Source organism: Oreochromis aureus, linkage group 19 (assembly GCF_013358895.1).
Source record: "Oreochromis aureus strain Israel breed Guangdong linkage group 19, ZZ_aureus, whole genome shotgun sequence".
Lineage (NCBI taxonomy): Eukaryota > Metazoa > Chordata > Actinopteri > Cichliformes > Cichlidae > Oreochromis > Oreochromis aureus.
Window position 1 is genome coordinate 7,908,990 of NC_052960.1, and position 23,837 is coordinate 7,932,826.

Below are 23,837 nucleotides of genomic sequence, written 5' to 3' on the forward strand. Positions count from 1 at the left end.
GGTCGTGCCCCAAGGTGAAGAAGTCAGGCGTTCTCCATCATTCCTCGTTGTGACACATTACTAGCGGCACAAGAGCTTTGCCGCACGATGAGGTGCTTAGCAACAACAGAAAATGTGAGCTGCTTGACCTTTTCTTTCTTTTTCTTTGTTTTAAAACGCCTCCCATCTTTTTTCCTTCATGCGTTTTCATTTCCCAGATTAATTTTCTTTTATGGCTCTGTGCCAAAGTAAGCTGCATGTTCTTCATCAGAAGTGAGAATTCATCGGAAACACCTTGGCACACTCTCTCATCTCACTGATGATGACACACATTTGGCCTATTAAGTCTTCCCGTATCATATCATAACTAGGTGTGGGACCATATGCAGTGACTAATGCCACAGAATGCCTCTGACGCTGATGAATTGATAATTGTCTGCGCACGATAAACAAACATATTTCTCACTGCATCTGAGTCATCTGTGGCATCATGATGTCATAGCAGACATGCAGTCAGGGAACATATTTTCTGTGTGCGTGTCATCTTGGTGGTGATGACACTTGAGACCATTTGTTTGATTGTCACTAGTAATTAGTGTAAAGGTTTTTTCTGCTGAAAACATTCAGTATATGCAGTATCGTGGCATTAAAGAAAGGAAGAAAACATAAACCCAACCCCCGCTTTACTGATATTCTTTACATCCCTATGAGTGTATATATAAATAGATAAGTGCTCATCTTCTATATCAGGAAATCATGAAATTTCACGTGCCTTCTAGAAGGCTTGTAACACTGGTTCATCACCTCTTTCTCAAGTGTGGAAACAAATGTCAGAATTGTATTTAAGGAGATGAAGGCGAGCACCTCAGCATCCATCACAGCCTTAGGAGGGGTGGTGAGAGGGCACACAGCTCACATCCACTCCCCACTGCTGCAGTGACCCCAGTATCACTCCTTGATACCAAAGGTCATGTCCGCCTCCCGTCTCCCTCTGCGAATCCCTGACTCCCCCTCCCCCATAACCACCCACACTGCGTCTCCAAACGAGTATTCCCACCCACCTGCTTGTACCCCCAGCTGAGCATCAGAGGTTTCCAACATTACAGTCTCAGGAGAATACCTCCAGCACCCTCCCCCTCTTTCTCCTCCGTCCCCGCTCCGCTGCTCCACGCCTCCATGGAATTACTTCCATTTGGCCTACTTTCCACCCTCGCTCCCCGTCAAGTTGTGCACAATCTATATGTTATTTTTCTGCAACACCTCCAGATGTTCTTCTTCCTAATCCTTTGTGTTTCTCTCATATGAATCCTGGTGTTGGGCAGCTTTTATTTAAGTCTCAAATTCTTGGCCTTCTCAGTACCTTTCGTGACTTCGATGTGAAATTTTGTCCCTCTACGTTACATGTCTGTGCTCATTTGTGAAACTTGGCTTTGGCTTACCCTTGACTTACTAATGGCTTCAAAAAGACCCACAATAAATAAATACTGTCTCTGCCTGGGTTTGCCTTCCTTCCTCTCCCTTTATTTCACTAAAGCAATGCACCAAAGCACAAATCAATCATCATAATCTCAGAGAAGCAGAATCAAATAACTGTATTCACAGACTGCAAATCAAAATTCCAAGATTCAGTGTATTATTTTCCAATAATCCAATTTACAAGGCTGTTATAAATGTGCTAATAAGCTCTATAATATCACATGTTAACCTTCCTAAGGTGAGGCACAGTGAGAATATCCCAGATGTTTTTGTCTCTTTTAGCTCAAACTTTGCAAGCATTACAGCTGTGTATTGACCCAGGCAGTAAAGATGAATGGGACTGTCAACAGTTGTTTTCATGCAGCTTTGATCAAAAAGTATTTTCTGTAGTCCATGTGAGGTTGGGTATAATTTAGCTGGTGTTAGCGATCCTCATTTAAAAACCACAAGTGGCATCGAATTCGACCACATTTTTAAAAATTGAGACTTCTGTCAATAATGACTGGAGACAGATGAAACTGCCATGATAAATCAAGCACTTCTCAGACCTAAACAGAGGAACAGAGGCAGCCTGTTCTCACTCTATGCCATGAGATACTGTTGGTAGCTCAAAGCGGTTGGTGAGATGGGCTCGCTGCCAATTTCTTACATATGGCCGCTTGTAAACGACCTCTTGGAGTTACTTTTAAACAAACTGGTAAAGTGTCATTTTTCAACACGAAGGTTAATGATGTAAAGAGACCAACACGTTTTCATTCCGACGTGCTGTATATTGGAGCTTTTTCAGATGCCTCCTACGTCTCAACATTACTCACAAGGTGTCCTTTAGCGTCAGTGCTCAGATGCTTTGGCTGCAGTTACATTGGCCTTTCACATGTAACAGCCCCGTTTGCAGATGTATGAAGGCCTCAAACGGAAGCTGGTAGAGGAGAGGTGGTGACATAGTTTCCAGAGTTGAGAGTAGCCAGCAGAAAAGATTGTGGTTTGGGTTAAACTAAACCCCTTTACTTTGCATATCTATGCAGTGCCACAGTATCAGACAGAATGACAACATTTGACACCCTAAGAAGAGGAATGGCATTGGGGTGAGTTGATTGCTAAGGACTGCTGAAACAACATACAAGTGCTTTCAGAGTCACCATCACCTTTAAAGACCAGCAAAAGCCATATTTAGAGGTGGAATTATTTTGCATTCACTCTGTGGTTCTGTTTATGCACCAGAAAAAAGATCATGGATTTAGTTGGCATGAAGCACTTCACAATATTAACATGTTAAAATGCAAGTGTTTCCTTTCTACAACAGGCTTCTCCTCCACTTTTATACACCATCATGACAACACCATCACCTTTCTGAAAAGGTCTGACATTTCATTTGCACTCACATGACTGGAAGTCACCTGCATGTTGTTTTAACCCCTTTTACACCACTCTTTCCACCAGCTCAGTGCTTTTCATATGAAGTAGCAGCAGTAGGAAGTGTTCCTTTTTCTTATGTTATTTAATCCAGCTTGAATATGGATATAATGAGATTGAACACATACAGTAAGGTTGGTTCATTGGGTCAAAGTATTTAAAAAAACCCAGAAGAATTCTAACCTTAAATTAATAAATAACAGGCGAAAAGAAAAATCAATTTCTTTTGTGTCTTTCTGCATTTTTTTGCTGTGTCACTAGTGTAATAGCCATGAACTGCAGTTTATTAAAGGCTGTGTTTTCTATCACAAAGAAATAACATTTTGTCGGGAACTAACAATTTTATAACTTAATGGTTATTTAGGCCAAAATTCCCATTGGTCTTAAATGAGCATGGGGGGCTGCAGTGGTTCAAATGATTGCAAAAATCTGAATAAAGTCATTAATTAATGGTGCAGTGAAGCAACACTGTCAGTGAAGCACTATTAATGCAATTAGAATTGTCAGCCCAAGAAAATGTCACAATAACCAACTGCGTTAAGTCCTCTGGTCCAAATAGATGATGTTTTTTGTTAAAAATTTGGTATGCCACATAATACCATCACCATGTAGCTCGATGGCAGCTGGCCTATAGATCACTCTGTATTGTGTTGTCATTGTGAACATACTATATGCATTCACGGATTCCTAGAAACACAGGCGTGTTTGTCCACATGTGACTTGAGTCACCCTTGTGGCTTTGAGCCCCCGCTTCAATGTAGGCCAGATCATTGCAGTGACATGTTATCAGTGACACGCTATCGGTAACACTTGGCCACAGCCACACATATGACTTGTGTGTCAGAGCTCAAGTGTCTCAGTGGCACAGCTATTGGCCATGTGCCAGTTATCGCCACCAGAAAATTTTTAATGAGTACACAAGATAGAAGGAGAGGACTTGCTGCCACGTAGAATCATACATATAATGTTTTGGAGTCTTGACTGCACTGTTAACCATACTGGTTGTATTGTTAAGTTGTATTTCACCCGTGCTACTCTGGTGAAAGTATTGATCTAGGGAGGGAATTTCTTAGTCAACTATACAAGGAAAAAAGATCAGATGAACCGACTTGTCTAAAGCTAAGAAACCCATTAAGATTTCAAGTTAAATTTGAGAACCGTTTAATGTCAATGACTCTCTAAACAAAGGTATTTGAAACCATTAATCATATTCTTTGATAAGAATCATGCCGCTTAACTATTCAGCTCCTCACATTGTGCATTATGAATATTGCACGTTATCCTCCAAACCGACAAAGAAGAAAATCACACCCCTCTCCATGTGAAAGAGAAACACCAAGGCGTTCCCAGGCCAGTTGATAGATGTAATCTCTCCAGCGTGTCCTGGGTCTACCCTGGGCCTCCTCACAGTCGGACACGCCTGGCTGAAATACCTTAACTGGCTCCTGTTGAGGAGCCAGTTAAGGTATAGTAAGGTCTAGTCGAGTAGTCGCGCACATCCTTAAGTTGATCATATAATTATGAGTCAGTTATAGGTGATGCTGCCATGTGTTTTCTTTCTTTTGGGGTGGGGACATCATTGGTTAATTCTTTTGTAGCATGATGTGCTTGTGATGTTTTTTCAGCTGCGTTTATGATAATTATGGGATTAAACAGACTTAATAAAAGGTCATGATGAATACCACCATAACTGAAACCACAACACTGTTTTGGCCTTTTGCACTTTTGACAAAGTTTTTGCGTTTTTAAGACTTATTTTAAATAGTGGCAACTAAGTGGTCATCCAGCCAGGTTTCTTATGAGGGACCTACTTCTGACAACATTTGGATCACATGGCTCTCTCTCTCTAGACACTTAATAATCTGGTTTCAGCTAATTGCCATCCTTTGGTGAACTAAAAGTCATTATGTTCATAGATTTGAGGGTGTTTAGGTGTGATGATAGATGTTTCATCTAGTAACGTGTCAAGTAGTTGTCAAAGTGACTGCCTGCTGCTTGTGTTTGTTATTGTCATAGGATTAAAGTGACTTAAAGAAAGGCCAGAATGAATAACACAGTAACTGAAAATCTCAGCCATATAGCTGAAACTAAACCACATTTGGCCTTTTATATGAGCAGTGGAGACAGACAACAAGTACAGGGAAAATACAGCAAGGCAACGAAATACAGTGACTGGCTGGCTGGCATTTGCCCTAAACACTCACCTAGCATGATGCCCCAGAAATTTAGATGCCCATTTTGGTCATCCTATGCTTTACTTTGATGGTGTTTATGAGACTGACTGACTGAATTGTCATCAAGTCTGCGCAAACCGCATCACTTGGACTATAAGCGAGCCACTTTAGGAAAACAGGCAGTTTCTAGTACTAAAAGGCTTGTCCCTTGTTTATAAATTCCATATATTTATATGTAGCACAGTTCACTGTATTTTCTGTGTGTATAAATGATAGAGGGATGCTTCAACCAATAACCTGCTAATAATTTGCAGAGGGTGTCAACATCTTTCTACTCAGGAAGGCAGCAAGTTTTTTACACTTTGAAGCTCTTGGTATGCTACGAATTGTTGAACTTATTTTAGTCAGCTTATAGTAATAAATTACTATTTTTTGGAAAGTGCTTGCCCTCTTCTGTAATAAAACGTAGTTTTTAAAAGTCCAAGTTTTCTGTTGATGTTTATAATTGACAATGACAACTTATTAATATCAACACAGCTTAAATTTACAGAATACATTTTGAGGATTGTTTTGGGGTTTTTCTGCTGGTACACGATGATTTGTTATAAAATGTACTGGCAAGTACTACTGGACAGATTACAATTTGTGACCGCACCCTTCATACTAACAGTCTCTACACAGTCAGAGGCACGCTCATATTCTTCAGGTTGCAAACACACCCCGTGCACAGAGCCTTTGTGACTGTAGCAACAGAGAAATGTTTAGGTGTGTTTGGGTGCTGTGCTACCAAGTTGGTTCCAGGTGGAGCATGTGTGTTCTGTAATCTTCCGACTATTGTCCTCACGTCAAAATTAAGCCCTGGCACGAGGTACAGCTATGCAGTGACACAAAGTTGCCTGGTTAATTATCTACCTGCCTGAGTTACTGGATGACGCAAGTGCTTTTTGAAATGGAAGGTTTGAAAATGGCCTAAAACAGATGAGATTTTCCGCATGAGGACGTTAGGCCTTCTTGGACATGCCACTTTAGTGCTTTCTCTTGCATGCTCTGTTGCTGAGGTAGAGGGAGCGGGATCATCATGGTGCCTGCAGTACAGACAGCAGCACCACATCATTAGGAACAATATCCTCAACTCTCTTTCTCAATCAGAACATTTCATGTCATGCAATGAGACATTTTGGCAGCTACCACCTTGACCCTGTGATTCGCTCCCTCGAGGAGTGATGACGTAAGTTGCTGTCAAACCTATGAAAAGCCTGACACAAACATATAACACAGTATGTCAGGCATTCATTCATTACATTCTGCTGAAGGACTCCAACTATTATTTAACATGTTATGCTGGTCAGTGCATTTTGTTTCTGTTTTGCTGAAAGTGCTTGACATTGATGGCTCTCAGCATTTCTTAAAAGAGCACAATGAAATGTATTTGCTGGAGAATGAAAGCAATTTCCACCAAAGTTAAGGAAATAATAACTCCCGAATAAGGAGATGTTTTCCAACACTCTGTTTTTCTTGATTTTCTTTTCATTTGGATGCATTATTTAGTGCTAGCATTTTTCTCACACACCCAAACTTACAGCACAGCATTCAGGAGCATTGCATGACCAATCTTAAGATATGATTGGCAGCAATGTAAGACAACTTTACACTCCATCTACAATGATATTATTCCACATCTCACCAACCACTCCGGTAATTCAGTAATACCCAAGGTTGAATATTCAAGTTCAAAGATTGGATTTAGTCACACTACCTTGTTAGAAACCAGTATGACACTCCTGTATGAAAATCAGTGTGAAGTGACTCCCAATTTAGAGTGAACTCTTTTTCTGAAACCATTTTCGTCCCGGGGGGCATGAAGTACTGCTGCTTAGTACAAAGATACTGGTGTCTACAAGATGAGCATGATCTGACCTTTAGCATCTGTGTCTTTATGCTCTGACCGCAGCAATATTGAATGCTGAAAGTAAACTATTGTATCTGAAAAATTGACACGTAAATCACAAGACTCAACCACTTGCTGCTCCCTTGAGCTTTGCATTTAGTTGAACTATGTGTTCGTTTTCTGTTTTGTTTTGCTTTCATTCGCCTTTTGGTTAGGTTTGGGCAACCAAAATTACTTCAGGAACAGACTGAGGTTTGGGTTAAAAAAATGCATGTTCACAACATTAACACTGGTTACTGAAAGAAATTGGAACAAAACAGCAATATTTCATGTCTTGTTATTGAGAATGGACTTTTTTTTTTTTTCTGGATTTTTTTTTTGGTAGAATACATGTCTCTAACAGACCTCTTAAACTTTATTACTTGGATGACACTTTTATCTAAAATAGTAAAAAGTAAAGGTATACATCCATGCATATTCTTCTGCTTATCCTTGTCAGGGTTAGGGTAGCTAGAGCTTATCTCCGCTACCATAGGTCGAGAGGTCCAGTGTACACCCTGGACAAACACAGGGAGAGAGAGACTATTCGCACTCATACCTATGGGCAATTTAGAATAACCATTTAACCTTACCCCACTAATTGCATGTCTTTGGACTGTAAACTCCACGCAGACGGTGGAGTCGAACTCGGGACCTACCACACCTCTTTCCTGCCCTAGCATTAAAAAAAAGAAGCAGAAAAACACCAAATCAAAAGCAACCAGTATGCAGAACCTTTTACCTGTAGCAGATATAAAATTTGATCCAATTTCTTTTGTGGAATCTATGAAAATGCCAAAATTGTCTGTCAAGCAAAATAGTAGTTTTTGCACCAACAAGCTAACTCCTAAAAACTCATAGTTAAAAATGTGCCATATCTCAATGAACCATTTGACAAAGTTGGACAAGTGGAGGACATTAATAAGGAGTTAATAAACATTATCTGGAAGTCTTTAAAAAGGGCAAAGAAAAATCTATCTACTGTTCAACGAAGCCTCATCAGAAATGGGCTCAGTGGAAGTGTGGATCTCAAGAACAGATTTGTAAGGAAAGGAAACTTACAAAGGCTGCATTATGCCAAATAACACAAGAATTATGCTGAAAGTCAGTGGCAACGGGTATTATGAAATGATGAATCCAAATTACAAAATATTGGTTCAAACCATTGTCAACAGAAGGTAAGAAGAGAGGTACGATAGTAAGTGGCTACTGCCATCTGAAAAAGAATTTCAAATTGATGTCCAAATTGATGGAATTATTAATGAATTACGAATGCAGAATAATACAGACTTAGATGCACCGTGTAATTCCACCTGGAAAGTGTCTAATTGGCAATGGCTTCATTTTTTTTTGCATGAAAATCATCCGAAACAAACTCTCAGTGCAGTAAAAGCATACCTGGATAACAGAAAAAAACCCCACACAGAATAGAACACTGTAGTTCATGGACTGGCCTCCCCAAACCTCGGAATTCAACATTATTGAAGCAGTCTGGCATCATCTTGACAGAAAGTGAAATAAAAGACAGCCAACAATCCCAAGAAGAACTTTGAATCTCCTTCAAGAATCCTGGAGAACAATTCCTTAAAAAAACCTAAAGAAATTACAATAAGGGGTGCCTAAGAGAGTTGGGTAGTCATACCAAATATTAATCTCTTTGAGCTCCTTAAAATTGTTCCAACTCTGTTTTTGCTTGATATTGTATTTTCATGTATGTTTGCAGATAGTTCAATAAGTCACTGCACCTATTTCCCATTCTCCTAGCAAAATATAAATAAATAAATAAGGGGCTGTTCAATACTTCTGCTCAACATTGTGTACAGGGATGAAGCTCTGTGTCCAGCACGTCTACAGGGGCACTCAAAGCCTAGAAGCTGGACACGTCCTCACGCAACAACCCTGCTGTCAGTCAAGCCGGCCCATTACGTTGGGCATGACATTTAAAGTTGGGCGAAGAAGATGGACAAAGTGCCCTTACCTCCTCCGTTTGAGCCCTGCAGTTGAGCCCCTGTGCAGCATTCGTGGATGAGTGTGTTTGTGTGTGTGACTTTGGTCAGACTTGGTCTGGCATAAGGACAGCTGTCACATTTCCAACCTGTCACATGCGACACAGAGGAGATGCCAGAGGCCAGGGCATCGGGAAGCACAAGGACGGACACAAGGAAAAGCGCGTTTGTGTGTGCATTTATCTGTCTGAAAGAGTAACGAGCATGGAAGATGTGTAGTGGTGGCCACGTGAAAGAGCTTGACTTGGAGGCACCCTCTAACCTTGATGTCCACACAAACGTACGTGCTCTTCACCCTCTTTCTTAAAACTAGTCCTTGAGCTCTTGAGTCATATTCTCTGAGGGCACGTAGTAAATACTGGGCACAACGTAGAACTGCCACTGCTGCAGGATGCCCTCCCTGTCTTGCAGTCCTCAGAGTGAGGCCATTTCAGTGCTCATTACTTACTGATGAAGAAGCCTCTTCATTAAGGTTCTGCCTGTGGCCTGTGGAGGAAAGGCTTTTTTTGTTTCTTCTCAACTAACTCTTTACATAAGCAAGCAGCAGCTGCCCTCAAGTGTATTTGGTTAAAAGGGAGAAACATTAATGGCCATTTGGGGCCTTTTATTTCATTACAGAGGGAAATGCTCTTCTGTTTTAATTTAAGTAATGGTTTCAAGGCAAGCAGGTTAAAAGGTCAACTTTTGTTCTCATTGGGATATCTTTTCACAAGCTTCCTGGATAAATTTGCAGAGTTTTGAGAGAAGAAAGGAGTTTTTAAATTACCACTGCACTGCAAGCACATCCCTTCTGTGTATTCCATAACCAAAACCAGCTGTCAAGTAAATCATTTGTATTGCCTCTCTACGCTTTAATTTACTTTAAATACCCCACTTAAGAAGAAACTTTTTTCTCCAGAAAATTGCATCATGAAATTTGAGTTCAAGTTCAAGCTTTAGATAAACATCTTTGTCTCTCTCTCAGTGCTGTTGAATTTTTTTTTTATATCTTTTAATACTCAGGAGTCTCGGTACTTGAATCTACAGCTCATGGGCCTTCAGGGATCATGAAAGTGGAGATTAAAAAAAGAAAAAATGAAGTTGCACTGTCTTGTCGGTTTGTAATACTTAGTTCTAAGAGTCAAAAATAGCATCTTCGCCACAAGCAGCATTCACTCACAAAGACAGCAAGATTTGACATCTTTTTTCTCTAAGTTATCCAAACGTTTAACCTCTCAGTCAGCCACAATTTAGTTTAAGTTGCATGATTAATCAATTGGTTCTTAACCCTCACCGACTGCCAGGCAGTGAGTAGATGAAGTCTACTGAATTTGTGGATTCCCTTACTGAAAAAAATATTTGATGACTTATGATGATAGCATCCATACAAAATTAAGGTTGTATAGATTATGACATGAAGACATTTACTTTGGCTTGATTGATTTCACTTGGCTTGGATTCATTTGGTCTTGTCTGTTGCAGAGGAGGCCCTCGCGGGTTTTTGAGCTTGTTCCATTGCTTGATATTTTGGGATTTGGGGAGTTTTGCTAGGTCAACACTTTGGTGCTCTTTATGATGTTAGCCAGCTTCCTTGTAAGCCATGTTTTATGCTTTGGCGGGGTACAGTATCCTGCTGCAATGATGATCAATCTTATCCACTTCATCTATAACTATTTTGGGAGATTGTCTCCTAATCTCCCAAAAGAGAGGCTTTATCCAACCACAAAGAAAAAATCCACTTCCCCATTCCAGTGTTTCAACAAAAATGCTTTTTCCTTATTTAGTTAATGATGTTTCAAAGTTTTTAGAAATGAAAGAAAAACATACACTTTTACTTAGAAGACTCTTGGACTTGGACAAATATATCCTAATCATGCGTACTATTGTTTGTCAGCCTCCAAAGCCCAGTATTTGCCCAGGAGAGAACCTATGTAAGATGTAATGTGGCAACAAAACAACATGGCTTGTCAATAAAGGTCACCAACCTGTGGTGATGAGATTTACCAATCTCTCAACTTCATGTCATTGTTTACTGGTGCAACAATGACACAAAGTTGAGAGCAAGTTGGTCAACTCTCAGCTACGCGACAAACCCTCACAGACATGTACCTGGTAGTGGGTTAGGAAGCAGTTGTCCACTACATGATAATGGGAAGTAAGTAAATCTCTATACATGATAGAGGCATTTGTGATTGTGATATTTCGGGCCTTTGTCAAGCAACAGCTGGACTTAAAAATGGCATGACATAGCTACTAGGAAGCTTTGAGACTCTTAGTCTTGGAGGAAAAGTTTAAACTTGGATCAGACTTGGATGACACTACTTACTTTTCATTTTTACAAACAAAAGTGCGGTAAAATAATCGCGTGAAAGTCTGATGTGCAGTTATGCTTAACTAAACAAGACAAAACAACTATTTTTATCTGTGTAGTCCAGTTCTTTTGCACAGCACATTAATTCAGAATGGCAATAGCTAAAAGTTAAAGGGTCTGCCTTTAGTTTGTTTGTTTCACTGATGCAATATGACTTGTGACAGCTCCTCGCTGTCTTCTGGGACGAGATCAGTCTGATTCATTCCGCAAAAAGGCTCTCCCTTCAACGGCGCCCTTGGTCTGACCGAATCGAGGGATGGTCCACTGCAGCCCATGCAGAGCTGTCCCATGCTCCCCTCCTAGCCCTCTCACCTTCCTGTTGGTTCTCATCCGTCTGTTTACTCTCTCCCAGTCCGAAGGAAGCATCCATTAAATCACCTTTAAAGATGAGAACGGGACTTGACAGCTACAAACTGGAGCAAAACAATCTTTTCCCAAACCCCACGCCCACCCCAGCCCCACATCTCCATGCCTGTTCCTATCTGTCCCATATTGTCAGCGGCAGAAGCCCCGAGCGCTGCTGAGAGACAGAGAGCAGCTCTTGTTTACTGATGCACACTATATTGATGTGAGCTGATTCCATCAGGCAACACGTTTGGATGCCACACACCCTGTCGTCTTTCTCTGCCTCCTTTCGACGTCTTATGTCTTTACCCCCTAATGTATCTGCTGCGACAACACACTCTGCGTGACAGTCAGTGTAGCTTCAGCCATTGTAGTGACCAATAAATACATGTGTTACTATATAAATGTACTGTAGAGTAAAGAATAGCCCTTTTTATTTTATTTGCCTTTTCTTTGCCTTTTGGTCCTCTGACATTTTTCATACTCTCGAGGCTGTAATTATTTATTATTGATTTTATTGTTTTTGATTAATTCGGTTTTTTTTTTCTTTAATTAAGCAAATGATTAAAAATCATTCGATTACATGGTGAGAAATTAATTCCACTCCACTTAAGGAGAAAATGTTCAGTGAAGGAGTTTATTTTTCTCAAACCAGAGGTCATTTTTGGTTTTGTTATTAGCACACCAAAGCGTGCGTGATTATTTAATAAGCCTGATTACATTAGAGGCTGCTTTGCTGCAAACTGGTTGCACTGCGCCTCTGTCCATCATGTATGGTGGTTAGATTTCCTCTCACCACGGCGGGCAGCGATTATAACAAATGGATGAGTTCAAACCATCTGTAAGACATTTGATTAACGCTGCTGAGCCTTCACGGAGAGAGAGAGAGAGAGTCGAGAATGGTGTTTGATGTGGAATTGCACTAATGACAGTGCCCGGGAAGTAGCCATGCTCTAGGAAAAACATCACAGAATGAGAAATTAGAACCTCAGAGAGACGGATGAGGTTTGCAGCGAGCAGCTCCGGGTGGCCTCTGCATCCATCTCACACATGATTTGATTGGTGCTCCCAGTCATCAGCTCAGCCTCATGGTGCAGCTGTTGAAGTTAATGTGGCATGAAGCAAAACAGATGTTTCTTCTGGTGTCTTCCCTCCTCGCCTTTCCATCTACTTCGATATTTTTGAGGCTTGTGCACTTGTCGTGAAATGTATCATCCAAAACAGGGCCCTGTTTGCTTCTCAACCTGAACTCTTTCGAACCTCTTATCAAATCCGTCACTTGCTTCCTTTTGGAAATTTGACACTGCACATGTTATAAATAACTCAAGTGGTTGGAGGTAGATAGGTAGTGTTATTTTCTGTTTAGCTACTTGTATGTGTACATGCGATGCAACAAAAGGCACAAGGTTATCGTATGAACGGTGGCAGTTGTATTGATTAAAATGGAAGTGTGTCTGCTGTTAGACTGATGAGAGCTTCCTGTAAAGAAAAGGCGTAGGAGTCTGCAGATATGCTAGCAGGTGTTCAAGGCTATACTCACGCACAACAGCACAAGCAAATACATCCTATAGTTCAATAGGTGTGTTTACTATCTTACTTTCAAGAATGAGTATGCTAACATTTCCATCATGTCCTAAGAAATCATTTCATCCATTGTTGGATGTGCTATATATGTATAAGAAAACAGGAAAACTGGGAAAATTATGGCCATTTTTCAATGATATACGTTGGTAGCTCTCATATACTGCCTCATAGTTGTGGTAAACTTGCCAGATAAAGTTTCCATTGGACTTCATTTTTATTTTTATTTTTATTTTATCTTTTTATTTATTTGTGGCAAATTCCGCTCAAGACTTTTTGACAGCTGTGGCTTTGCAAGGTTCTCCTCATTGTTAAAGCGACATCTCATCTCATTGCTGCACACACGTTTTACCGGTCCGACTCCTGGTAGTTGGCAGGTACCAGGTAGTTATATTGTGATTGTGGCATGTTGGATACTATCAGGTGCCAGTAAAAACAAGAGAAATATATACGGTATACATTAAGACAAGAAGAGTTGTATAAACTCTTGCCAAATCAAATATTAAAAGAAATATAATTATCCTTAGGTTTACCCCCCACTTTTTTAAACATGTGTTTAAACAAATATCAGTCACATTGGCATCTTCTTTGATACTTTTTGCTTCAGTTTCTTTGGAACTGAATGCTGACATTAGCATTTTTGTTCTTCAAGTTTTGAGCAGTGCTTGTGGTATGGTGAAGCTCGTTGTCCTGTTCGGGGAGACTAGCTATCAGGGCATGCATTTAACAGCGCTGGCTATGCTTGACCAGAAACAATGATTGGGTAGGTGATATCATTACCATGAATTTAGGTAACACGTTAAGGGAAGCAAACGTCTCAAGGTTTTTTCTCCATAAAGGAATATTTGGATAAGTCCAAAGTTGTGCTAACACGAGGTGGTTTTTGTTCATTTGTGTTTTCTTTATTTCTGTTTGCTCCTCCCGCTGCAAAAAATAATTAATTTCTTCTTTAACATTGTTGATGTTGTACTTTTTTCTTTTAAAAGTACATAGCAACTGGAGAATAATGATTTGGTTAGCCATCTTTGATTGATGAGAACCTCCACCAGATTACCATCTGAATTCGAGACTATGGCACAAGTTTCATTCAATCTCTGACTGACTTTAATGATCTGATTAATTCATGTGTTTTAATAACTTTGAATCCCTTCAAAGTCCATATTTTATTTATTTATTGATTGTTTGTTTATTTACTAAACCAACCTGACTTCTTCTATCTAAGGACACAGCGCTGGACCCTGGAGAAGATGTGGCCCTTCTCTCAGTGAGCTTTGAGGACGCTGAGGCAACCCAAGTCTTTCCTAAACTGTATCTGTCCCCCAGCATCGAACAGTAAGTGACACTTACCATGTATGGCCATATATAATGTGTGTGTTCATAGTGATGGCAAGATCAGGAGGGGAAATTAAAAAACATTTACCTTAATTTCACTCTAAAGGTCAACTTTCTCAAAAAACAATACAGCTTCTACAGCTTCCAGTGGAGAGGTTAAAGTAAAAAGTTTTTTGGTAACTAACTTTTAAAAGCAGCACACAGCTAAAGGTGATGTGGCCCAGCTCTGCACTTTGATTTTGCAGATGCAGGAGATAATCTCTGGATTCGAGTCAGTGTGCTGTGAATCTAGCGACTTATTATGTCACTGTGAATAGTCATACATCCCAGTGTCTGGACTCATCAGTCGCTTTTTCAAAAACAATAAGGGAAGAACTAAAAAAAAAATGAGATTGATGACACACGGAGTCTGAGCTGAGGGATGACTGGATGTCTGTAGACATCTGGAGTGTTAACTGTGCGAGTGTGTGTGTGTGTGTGTGTGTGTGTTTGTTTGTGTGTGTGTGTGTTTGTTTGTGTGTGTGTGCGCGTGTGCACGCGCAAGCTCGAATGTTTTCTGAGTCTGTGGGCACTGTGTGGGTATCGCTGCAGTGGGCTTCTTTGTTTAACTTTTTTTTTTGTCTTGCTCGATTCAGTGTATGTGTTTGTGTGCATTTGTCACTTTCTATTTGGCTGTGTGTGTTTGTGCAGATGCATGTGTGTGTGTGTGTTTGGATGCATGCATGCATGCATGTGGGTCTTCATATCTGAAATATATGTCTGTTTTCATGTATTTGAGTGCCCGGGCTTTGCTCAGAACACAATCTCTGTGTAAGTGTGGATGTAGATCTGTGTGTGTGTGTGTGTGTGTGTGTGTGTGTGTGTGTGTGTGTGTGTGTGTGTGTGTGTGTGTGTGTGTGTGTGTGTGTGTGTGTGTGTGTGTGTGAGAGAGAGAATGAGAGAGAGAGAGAGAGCGAGCCAGGTATGGGCCCATTCTGACCTCAGGGCCCCACAGTCTGGGCTTCCGTGCTCAGAATAATCTCAAGCTGATGTTTATTTACAAGCACACGCCCCGTCGCACCAGGTTAAGAGGCCTCTGCTCCCTCCCCCATCACCACCGCCGCCACCACCACCCGTTCTCGCTCTTGCCTTTTCTTTCTTTTCCTCTCTCTCTCTGTCTCTCGGTCTCTTGTCTCAACATGTTTCTTTTTTCCACTCTCATCTGTGGCTTCTCTGTCTTGTTCTGCCCTTTAGTTCCTTTATCTGCTATTATTAAATTGTACCTTCCCTTTTAGTGCTTTAAGGAGCTTGGAAAGAAAAGCGACTGGACTTGTGTCAGTTTCTTGAAGACATTTCATCATCTGAGAAGCTTCTAAGACCAAATGGTGGAGAGTCCCAGGTACTTAAGCCCTAGTGGGAGTTGTCCCTTAAGAGGGCTGTTGACCCATTATTGTTCATGTGCCTCATCACATGAGCCAAGGTGTGAAAAAGGGTGTGGGTCATTAACAGCAGAGGTTTCAGGTGAAACCATTGTCAGACCTTGCCTCACCCTATCATGTGAGCCATTGAGATCAACTGACACGAGATGTGAATGGGCGTTAAGGCTCCTGTGAAGGTATCTCAAAACTGGATTGGAGATGGCAGACAGTCAGTGTCATAGGCTACTCCCTCTGTTCAAGGATTCCATGTTCACAGTGGACATAAATGGCTTCTTTCACTCCTCTTTCCCGACTATTCCAAGTTTGTTTCAGAGAGTGGTGAGAGTCAAAGAGATATATGTGTGTGTGCGTGTGTGTGTTGGCTTTGGGTAAACTTCAAAGTGGAGCCTTCTACTTCTTGGGTTTTGATTTTGACCCAGGTGTCATCCACATATCTTTACCAGTGGCTAGGTGCTGTCCCTTCAAAAGAGCCAAGAGCCTTACTTTGCACTTCCTCCAAGTAAAGATTGGCTACAGTGGGTGACACTGGGGAGCCCGTGGCACATTGACAACAAGGGTCTGTAGAAACCCTTGTTGTATTTAAATTTTTTGGTGGTAAAGCAGAGGTCGAACAGTGTGCAGATCTGATCGAGGGTAAGACTGGTTCTGTTTAATAAGGAGCTGTCTTGCTGTAGTTGTTTCCTGACAGTCTCCACTGCCTCAGTTGTAGGTATGCAAGCGAAGAATGAAACCTCATAAAAGGACACGATCGTTTCATTTAGACCCAGTCTAAGTTTCTGGACCTTGTTGGTGATGTCAGTGGAGTTTTTGATGTGATGGGGTGTGTTCCCCACATGCCATGACTGGATGACTGAGAACTTACACAGACATACTTTTAGTGCTTTCCATTTCACTTTTACACATTCTGCTTCTCATGCTAGAAGACTGCTTTTCTTTCACTTTGTAACTCAGTCGCTAAAGACGATACATGTTGACACTCCCTTTTCCAGTATGTTGAAAAGAGTACCACACAACCAAAGGTGTCCTTTGCTGTACCCCTTTTGTCATATCGGCCGCATAGTCATAACTTACTGATCACATTACATACAATGACTCTGGTACTACACACAATTACAAATACAGTGAACTCGGCACGTGAAATGTAACTCTATAGCCCTCTATAGCCATCAAAGACGTCAATATTTTATTATTGATAATAATACTAATAATAATAATAATAATAATGATAATAATGATAATAATTGTAGTGTATGTATGTTTGTTTCTGAACCCCTCCCTAATTCAAGCTGGAGGAAACTTTCCTACAAATTAACTAGGGTACCAAGATTCATTTCTATATGGTGACTAGTTACTTCAAATAAAACCTGTGCATTTGTATACAGAAACTACGTGATCGATGGGGATTCTTGAACCTTGAGTCATTTTTATAAATGTGTTTATAATGTAACAATCGCTCATTCATAAAGTAAAAACTTTACACGTACATTTTAACAACCACAGCAGGGTTTAACGTTTAAACATTGATGTTAATGTGAGGGTTAAATTGTGTGACTTGAAAAAATGCTATTTAGGCTTATGATTTGTAGGCTGGTAGATGAAAGTTTACAAATGACTAAAAACGTATGTATAGCGATCATTGTACATAGCTGTCAATGTTATGAGCTGTACTACATTCACTATGGACAAATTGAAACTGTTAGAGATTAAATATGTTTTCTTTAAAATTCTCAATTGTAACTGTATCAATTTAGATGCAGGCGTAGCAAAAAGCACCTATAGTGCATTTATTTTAAAGCAGAAAAGTTGCATGTATACTTGAATAAACTGTTGGGCCACCGTATACAAAGGGCTTCAATGCACTTTGCCATTGATTATCTAATCTTTTACTCCACGGGAGCGGTGAACACCATTGTTCCAAAGATGTTTCCTCATTTTATTGTTTTGATGTTGGTGATGGAAAACATTGTCTTTAGCCCTAAAACTCCCACAGTTGTTCAGTTAAGTTGAGATTTGGTGACTTTGAAGGCCACAGCATATGATTCACATAACATTTTCCTTGTCATAAAAAGATATTGTCACTGTGGAAAAGACCACTGGCATCAGGATAGAAATGTTTTATCACTGGATAAAGGTGATTACTCTGAATTCTGGTTATTTTTTAATGTACCACTAGTCTGTATGCAAGCAATAATATGTGACAGAGAGCAACATCTTTGCAAAGAAAGAACTACCCTAACCTTGATGAAGCACTCTTTCATAGTGGTTGATTAATGATTTTATACAGTCGATGAAGCACTGAACAGAAACGCAAGTCTTTTTAATTCCTCTGTGTTCCTGACCAGATTCAATCACCTTGTTTTTAAAAGGATTTTTGTTTTGATTGACACTCCTCTGCACAGAAAATCCACTTGGTTGAAGAGGCTTTCATCAAGAGTGCTGTTGTGTTGTTGAAATCGTTTCTGTTGCATATGTCTGCCTGTTTATGATCAAGCTCTGCGTGTGAGAGAAAAACTGACCTTTCCGCTCCCTCCAGACCAGACTGAAGCTGTTGCAGTGCTGTTGGAGGCTCTCCTCCTCTGCCAGTTGCATGAGGAGAGCAGACAGGAGGTGGCTAAAGGCAGAAGGATGGGAAGCATAAAGTGGGGAGTTCTGGCACAGGGGGGATGGAGAGGGGCTGTTGTCGGCACAACAGTAGGGTGGTAGATAAAGATGCTATAAAACAAACCCTGCTTGCGAGATAAAATGTCGAGGCTTAACAGTAGCGCATAAAGCCAAACTCTCATTTATCATTCCACAACTTAATGCTGCCTCTTTGTCTTGAGATATTTGCACATATGCATATCAAGGCCATCCATGAATATGCTCTGCTACATGGTTTTGTGCACCTTTTTTGTCAGCTGTGTGGGAGTGTGTTAATTCATGACCCAGGGCGAAAATGTCTTCTTCACCGTTGTTTGAAGACAACCAACTGTACGTGTGTACGAGTTTGTGTATCAGTGCATTTGTGTTGCACTCATCGTGGATGCTACTTAATTTAGCATGCAGATGTGTGAGAGCCAGCCTTTTTGCTGTACGTGTTATTATGCAGATCTGTTACCCTTGTTAGTTTCTCTCCATGTCCTCTCTGGCCCTTGTTAGTCTTTGGTCATGTGTAGCTGCCCATTATCTCTGCATCTGCTCCAGTGAAGAGGAAAAATCATTGTGCCTGCACATTTCTGTGGTTTTCTAGGAAGCGTTTGATGGACAGCAACGTTCAAGAGGTTCTGCATTAATCCAAGCTGCCACAAATGTTCGCGATATCTTATAATGCCAAGATAAAATTCACATCAAAGCCGATTTGGAAATTGTTTAAATCAGTCCTAATTTTATCAAACGGTGAATGTAGCAGCTGACAAGTACACAGACTGGCTCAGCTTCAGTGTTGGTACAGGGTGTCATATCAACTACATCAATTCAGTGTCAAAATGTTCCAGGCTTCTTTATGTCTGCAGTCTTTCTGTCATTCTATCTTTTAATCATCTCATGAATTTTATGTCTCTGTGCTGGCGACAGCTGTGGCCGGAGGCATGCTGTTATCAGGTCGTGCCTTTGTCAGTCTTTCTCATCCTCTTGAACCCAGTAGATCTCTTGAACAGCTGGAGGAAAATTTCTTTAAATTTGACGGCATTCACTCAATGATGAACTGATTAAGATTTGGTAGTCAGAGGTATTGTGATCTGATATTGGTCCCTAAGTCGTGAAGAGACGTCAGTCCCAAATATCCATTTGGTGTTCAAAGGTCACTTAGACCTGACATTCACCACCTTTTCATAAATGCTTTTGAACATCTTGTGGGAATTTCTTCAAATCTGGCGCACTCACTTGGATTTATAGAAAATTAGGAAGTCAGAGGTCTACAAGAGACCTTGAGGGGTTGTCTTAAAACTAAACTTTCACGTATCCTCCAGAACTGTTTAAAACCTGGTGGTCAAATGTCACTAGGACTCGATTTCCAATGTTTTGCAGGAATTTCAGTACCCCAGGATGAGCTGATTATATTTCTCAGTTTAGAGGTAAATGCAACCTTGTTTTATTCTTTTTTGTCATTTTAATTTTGACCCATTGGTATTTTAAAAATCATGTTATTCTGTCAGAATCATATTTCATAATTTTATCTTATAGTGAATTCTAGGACTCAAAAAACCCCCAAAACAAATATAGCCACTGTTGCGTCGAACCACTGGGGGAGTCATTTTGACCCCATAGGAATTAATGTTAATCTGTGTTGTTTACACCCATTTTGACATAAGGCTGCTTTAACATGAGCCAGAGCTAGCTAGATGTGATTGATAGATACATTTAGAGAGGACTGTACTTAGAAAAGAGGAATAATTACTGCAGGGCTGAAGGGGTCGCAGATGTTGAGCGCGTTGAGAGAGGGGGAGAACGAGGCTGTGCAGCGCTGATAGCTGAACTGAGCAGACAGTTCAGTGTTTGGAGAAATAATCCAAGGAAATAGAGTAAAAGTAATAGGCAGATATGATAGACATGATAGACATGATAGACGTTCACTGGTCAGTCTGTTTCACAGTGAGGTTCTGTTTTTAAACCATCTCTGTTATAATTAATGCTTTTTCTTTAAAAAAATGTTTCCAAAATAATAATAATAATAATTTAATTATTTAGATGTATTAACTACTGTCTTGTTTGTTGTACCCTTTGTTTAAAAGTAGAGTACCTTTCAAGTCTATATTAAAATAATCTATACTATTTGTAAAACTAAATAAATTCCCTTAAATATAATCTTAAATGCTTATTTTTTTGTCCAATCTTTCCTTAATTAGAATTAATGGAATTATCAACATCTTCAAGAATTGACTTCTTTACCGTGAATGCGACTGTTGCAGGATGGCAGCAAAGTGATCCTCTTGGCAGTTTTGAAATGTTGGCCATTCACCATGCTAATTTACATTGTGAATACAGTAAGCCAAGAAACTTCCCAGCCTGTGATCTCCCTTCATTTTGCACACAGCACCTGCAGTTTTCAACTAAAGCAGGACACGGTGAAGCGGGTAGTCGCGCTGTCGTTTGTAACTTCTTATCTGACAGCCCAGTGTGGCTGCTGCTGCTTCTTCTTGTTCCATTACTCTCCTACGCGGAAGGCATTTCAGTTTTATTTCTCAGTCATGCATCTCTTACGCAGCTCAGCAGATATCTTTGTGTTTTAATCGGTCCACACCGGCTGTGTAACAGCTCACGTTTTACACACACTAAAGGCACGCACCTGCAGCCCAGCCCATAGTCTTATGCTTCAATCCCATTTTCTTCAGTTTTTCATGCATTACTACATTGATTTTGAATCCGGTTTTGAGTGCTGCCAAAATGCAACGCTGTGCCTGAGCGCATCTTTTGGTGACACAGGCAGCAGAATGAAGCAGCTATTTTTCCAGCTGAATGCTTTAAATGTAAAGCGGTGGCAATAGGATGTTCCGTTGAATTAGTGGCAACTTCATATAGCTTTGATATGGTGCAAAGAAAGCAAACAAGATGAGATGCACAGGATTACACACTGCATTGTTGTTCAGAGTCTGAAACCAGCATGGCAAGGCAGGACCCTGCCACTACCAATAAAGACAAAACGAGAGATAATTAAGTAATTTAATACACTTCAAGACATCTGCTGATACTATGAATAGTATCAAAAACGTGACTTTGTTAAATGGAAAAACTCTATTTCCGCTGGGTATCAGCTGCAAGCTGCAGGGCCTCTCTAACCAGAACTGTAGCTCCCGGTGTAGGCTGTAGAGCAGAAATCTTGGAGTCCATTATTTGTCATGAAGAATGTGGCAATAAAGATATTGCAGACTCTTTAAAATCCTGAATTAACAATTGATTTAATAGCGCCTACAAATGTGTAATACCTCAAATAGAATTTAAATCAATGTTAAAGTTACTTAAAAAGTGGGAAGCGAAGCAGCTGTGGACAACTTCAGCTCATTTCAGCTTTGGTTCTGGTACCACTGGATTTCAGGCAATTACATCCATTCAGTGTCCACACGTTTGAAGCTTTCTGTACCTGCCTGCTTGCATTACAACATTTTATCACTCTCTTCATAGCTGTCCTGTCCATGTATTTCTTAATTTACTTTCTCAACTTCTTAACTCTTGTCTCCTCCGTCGTATGTCTCTGTACCCACCCCTCCTCCCGGTTTTCACATGTCTGCCGCTTGTCTCTTTTCTCTCCATCTTTCTCCGCTTTTCTATCACTCTCTCTCCTCTGCTGATCCCTCTGGCTGATCCTCAAAGGGAACCGAGAGAGTGAGTGGGACTTAAAAGAGAGAGAAGCGCTATGCTCTACCCAGCAAGGTCGTCCCTCGCTCAACTGAAACGCAGCGAGGAAAAGAGGAAAAAAAAAACACAACACACGCACACAACACAGGGAAACGGAGAGCTTTTTCCCTCTCTCTCATTTTCTCTTTCCTCCATCTCTCTACTCTTCTCTCACATCACTCCTGAGTTGTTTGATATCTCACTTTTACTCTCCTTCAGCAGGGGCTCAGATCTGAGCTCCGTGAACGCAAACTCGTAAGCCCCCTGAGCTACAGTGTTATACCTCGTCGACTATTCCCTCTTCCTCTCTCTTTCTTGCTCTCCCTGTTACCTTTTCTTCCCGTGTCCATCAGTGTAATGTTCTCTGCCTTACAGAGCGGCATTGGGAGAAAAAAAAGGTTGAAATACCCCAACCGACACCCACATTTTTACCGATAATGTACAGTGTGAGACTGTTGCATCGGCTCCTGTCTCTGATGAGGACTGTTTTGCTTCTTTTTCTGTAGAAATTATTGATTATGAGAAGTAAAAACACAGTTGTTCTGTAGGTTCAGAGATGCACCTGGTTAAGATTCAGTCTTCATTTGTTATATAATGTTTTAAGGGAAGCCTAGAAGAAAATATACTGTGAAAGGCATGGTGTCACGCTTTGTGGCTCTTATGCTTTTTCCTCCCTACTCGTTTAAAGTAGCTGTTAAGTGTTAAATAGATGTAGACATTTAGAGAGCGCAAAGGGAAAAAAAAGTAAGCTTTGGAGGCGTCTTTACACAGAATTTGTTGTCAAGCCAAATCATGTCTTTACTGACTTGTGTTGTAATGGAGGTCATGGTATGATGAGGCCGAGAAACGCGAGATTCAAGCATCCCAGTGAAACAGAATATTAACGAGTAAACGAAGTTGTATGGTCACTGGGATTAAGTGCGTCGGGTGGGAGTATGCTGGTTTTATAAACAGTCAAATTAAATTCTACTTATTATGCTCATTTCCAGCAGCATATTGTTGTTCTTGGACTCTGTGAGAGTAGATTTTCATGACTCACACATAAAATGTATCTTTTAGTTAAGTTCGTCCTCTATCTAAAATAAGGTGTTTTAGCTCCTCCCACTTTAAGGACAACCCCTCTTTGATTCTAAACATAAAGGTTAAACATCCTAAACAAACAAGGGAGTAAAATAGCGAGGGCTATGACATCATACAGATCAGGAGTAGAAAAAAAACTCTGTTAGAGTTAATGTTTGGAGCTGTCAGGGATTGCTTGTACATAGGTCAGTTGTGCTGTTGTCTCCTTGAAGCATCACTGACAGGGCAGCAGAGGTGGTTATCAACCTTCCAGAATGCCTAACCCTAACCCCATGTGCAAAAAACATTAAATAGCTTTATGGTTGTCTATCTATCTTAGACCTACAGTTCTACTGTACAGTCCTTTTGTATGTGTGTGCGCGTGCGTGCATGTAAAATATCTCAGGTGTCTCTTCTCTGCTCTTCACCTGCCATTCCCACACACAGTGGAGTTTTTCACAGACGGAG

The 23,837-nt window shown here is 40.5% G+C and overlaps 1 protein-coding gene across 1 annotated transcript in view; it reads left to right on the forward strand.

Moving 5' to 3' along the window:
* Positions 1-23,837, forward strand: part of babam2 (BRISC and BRCA1 A complex member 2) — a 111,631-nt gene that overhangs the window by 61,595 nt on the left and 26,199 nt on the right. Inside the window, exon 7 of the mRNA XM_031733418.2 lies at positions 14,474-14,583. Within this exon, the coding sequence (XP_031589278.1) occupies positions 14,474-14,583 (110 nt within the window). The remainder of the gene's footprint in view (positions 1-14,473; positions 14,584-23,837) is intronic.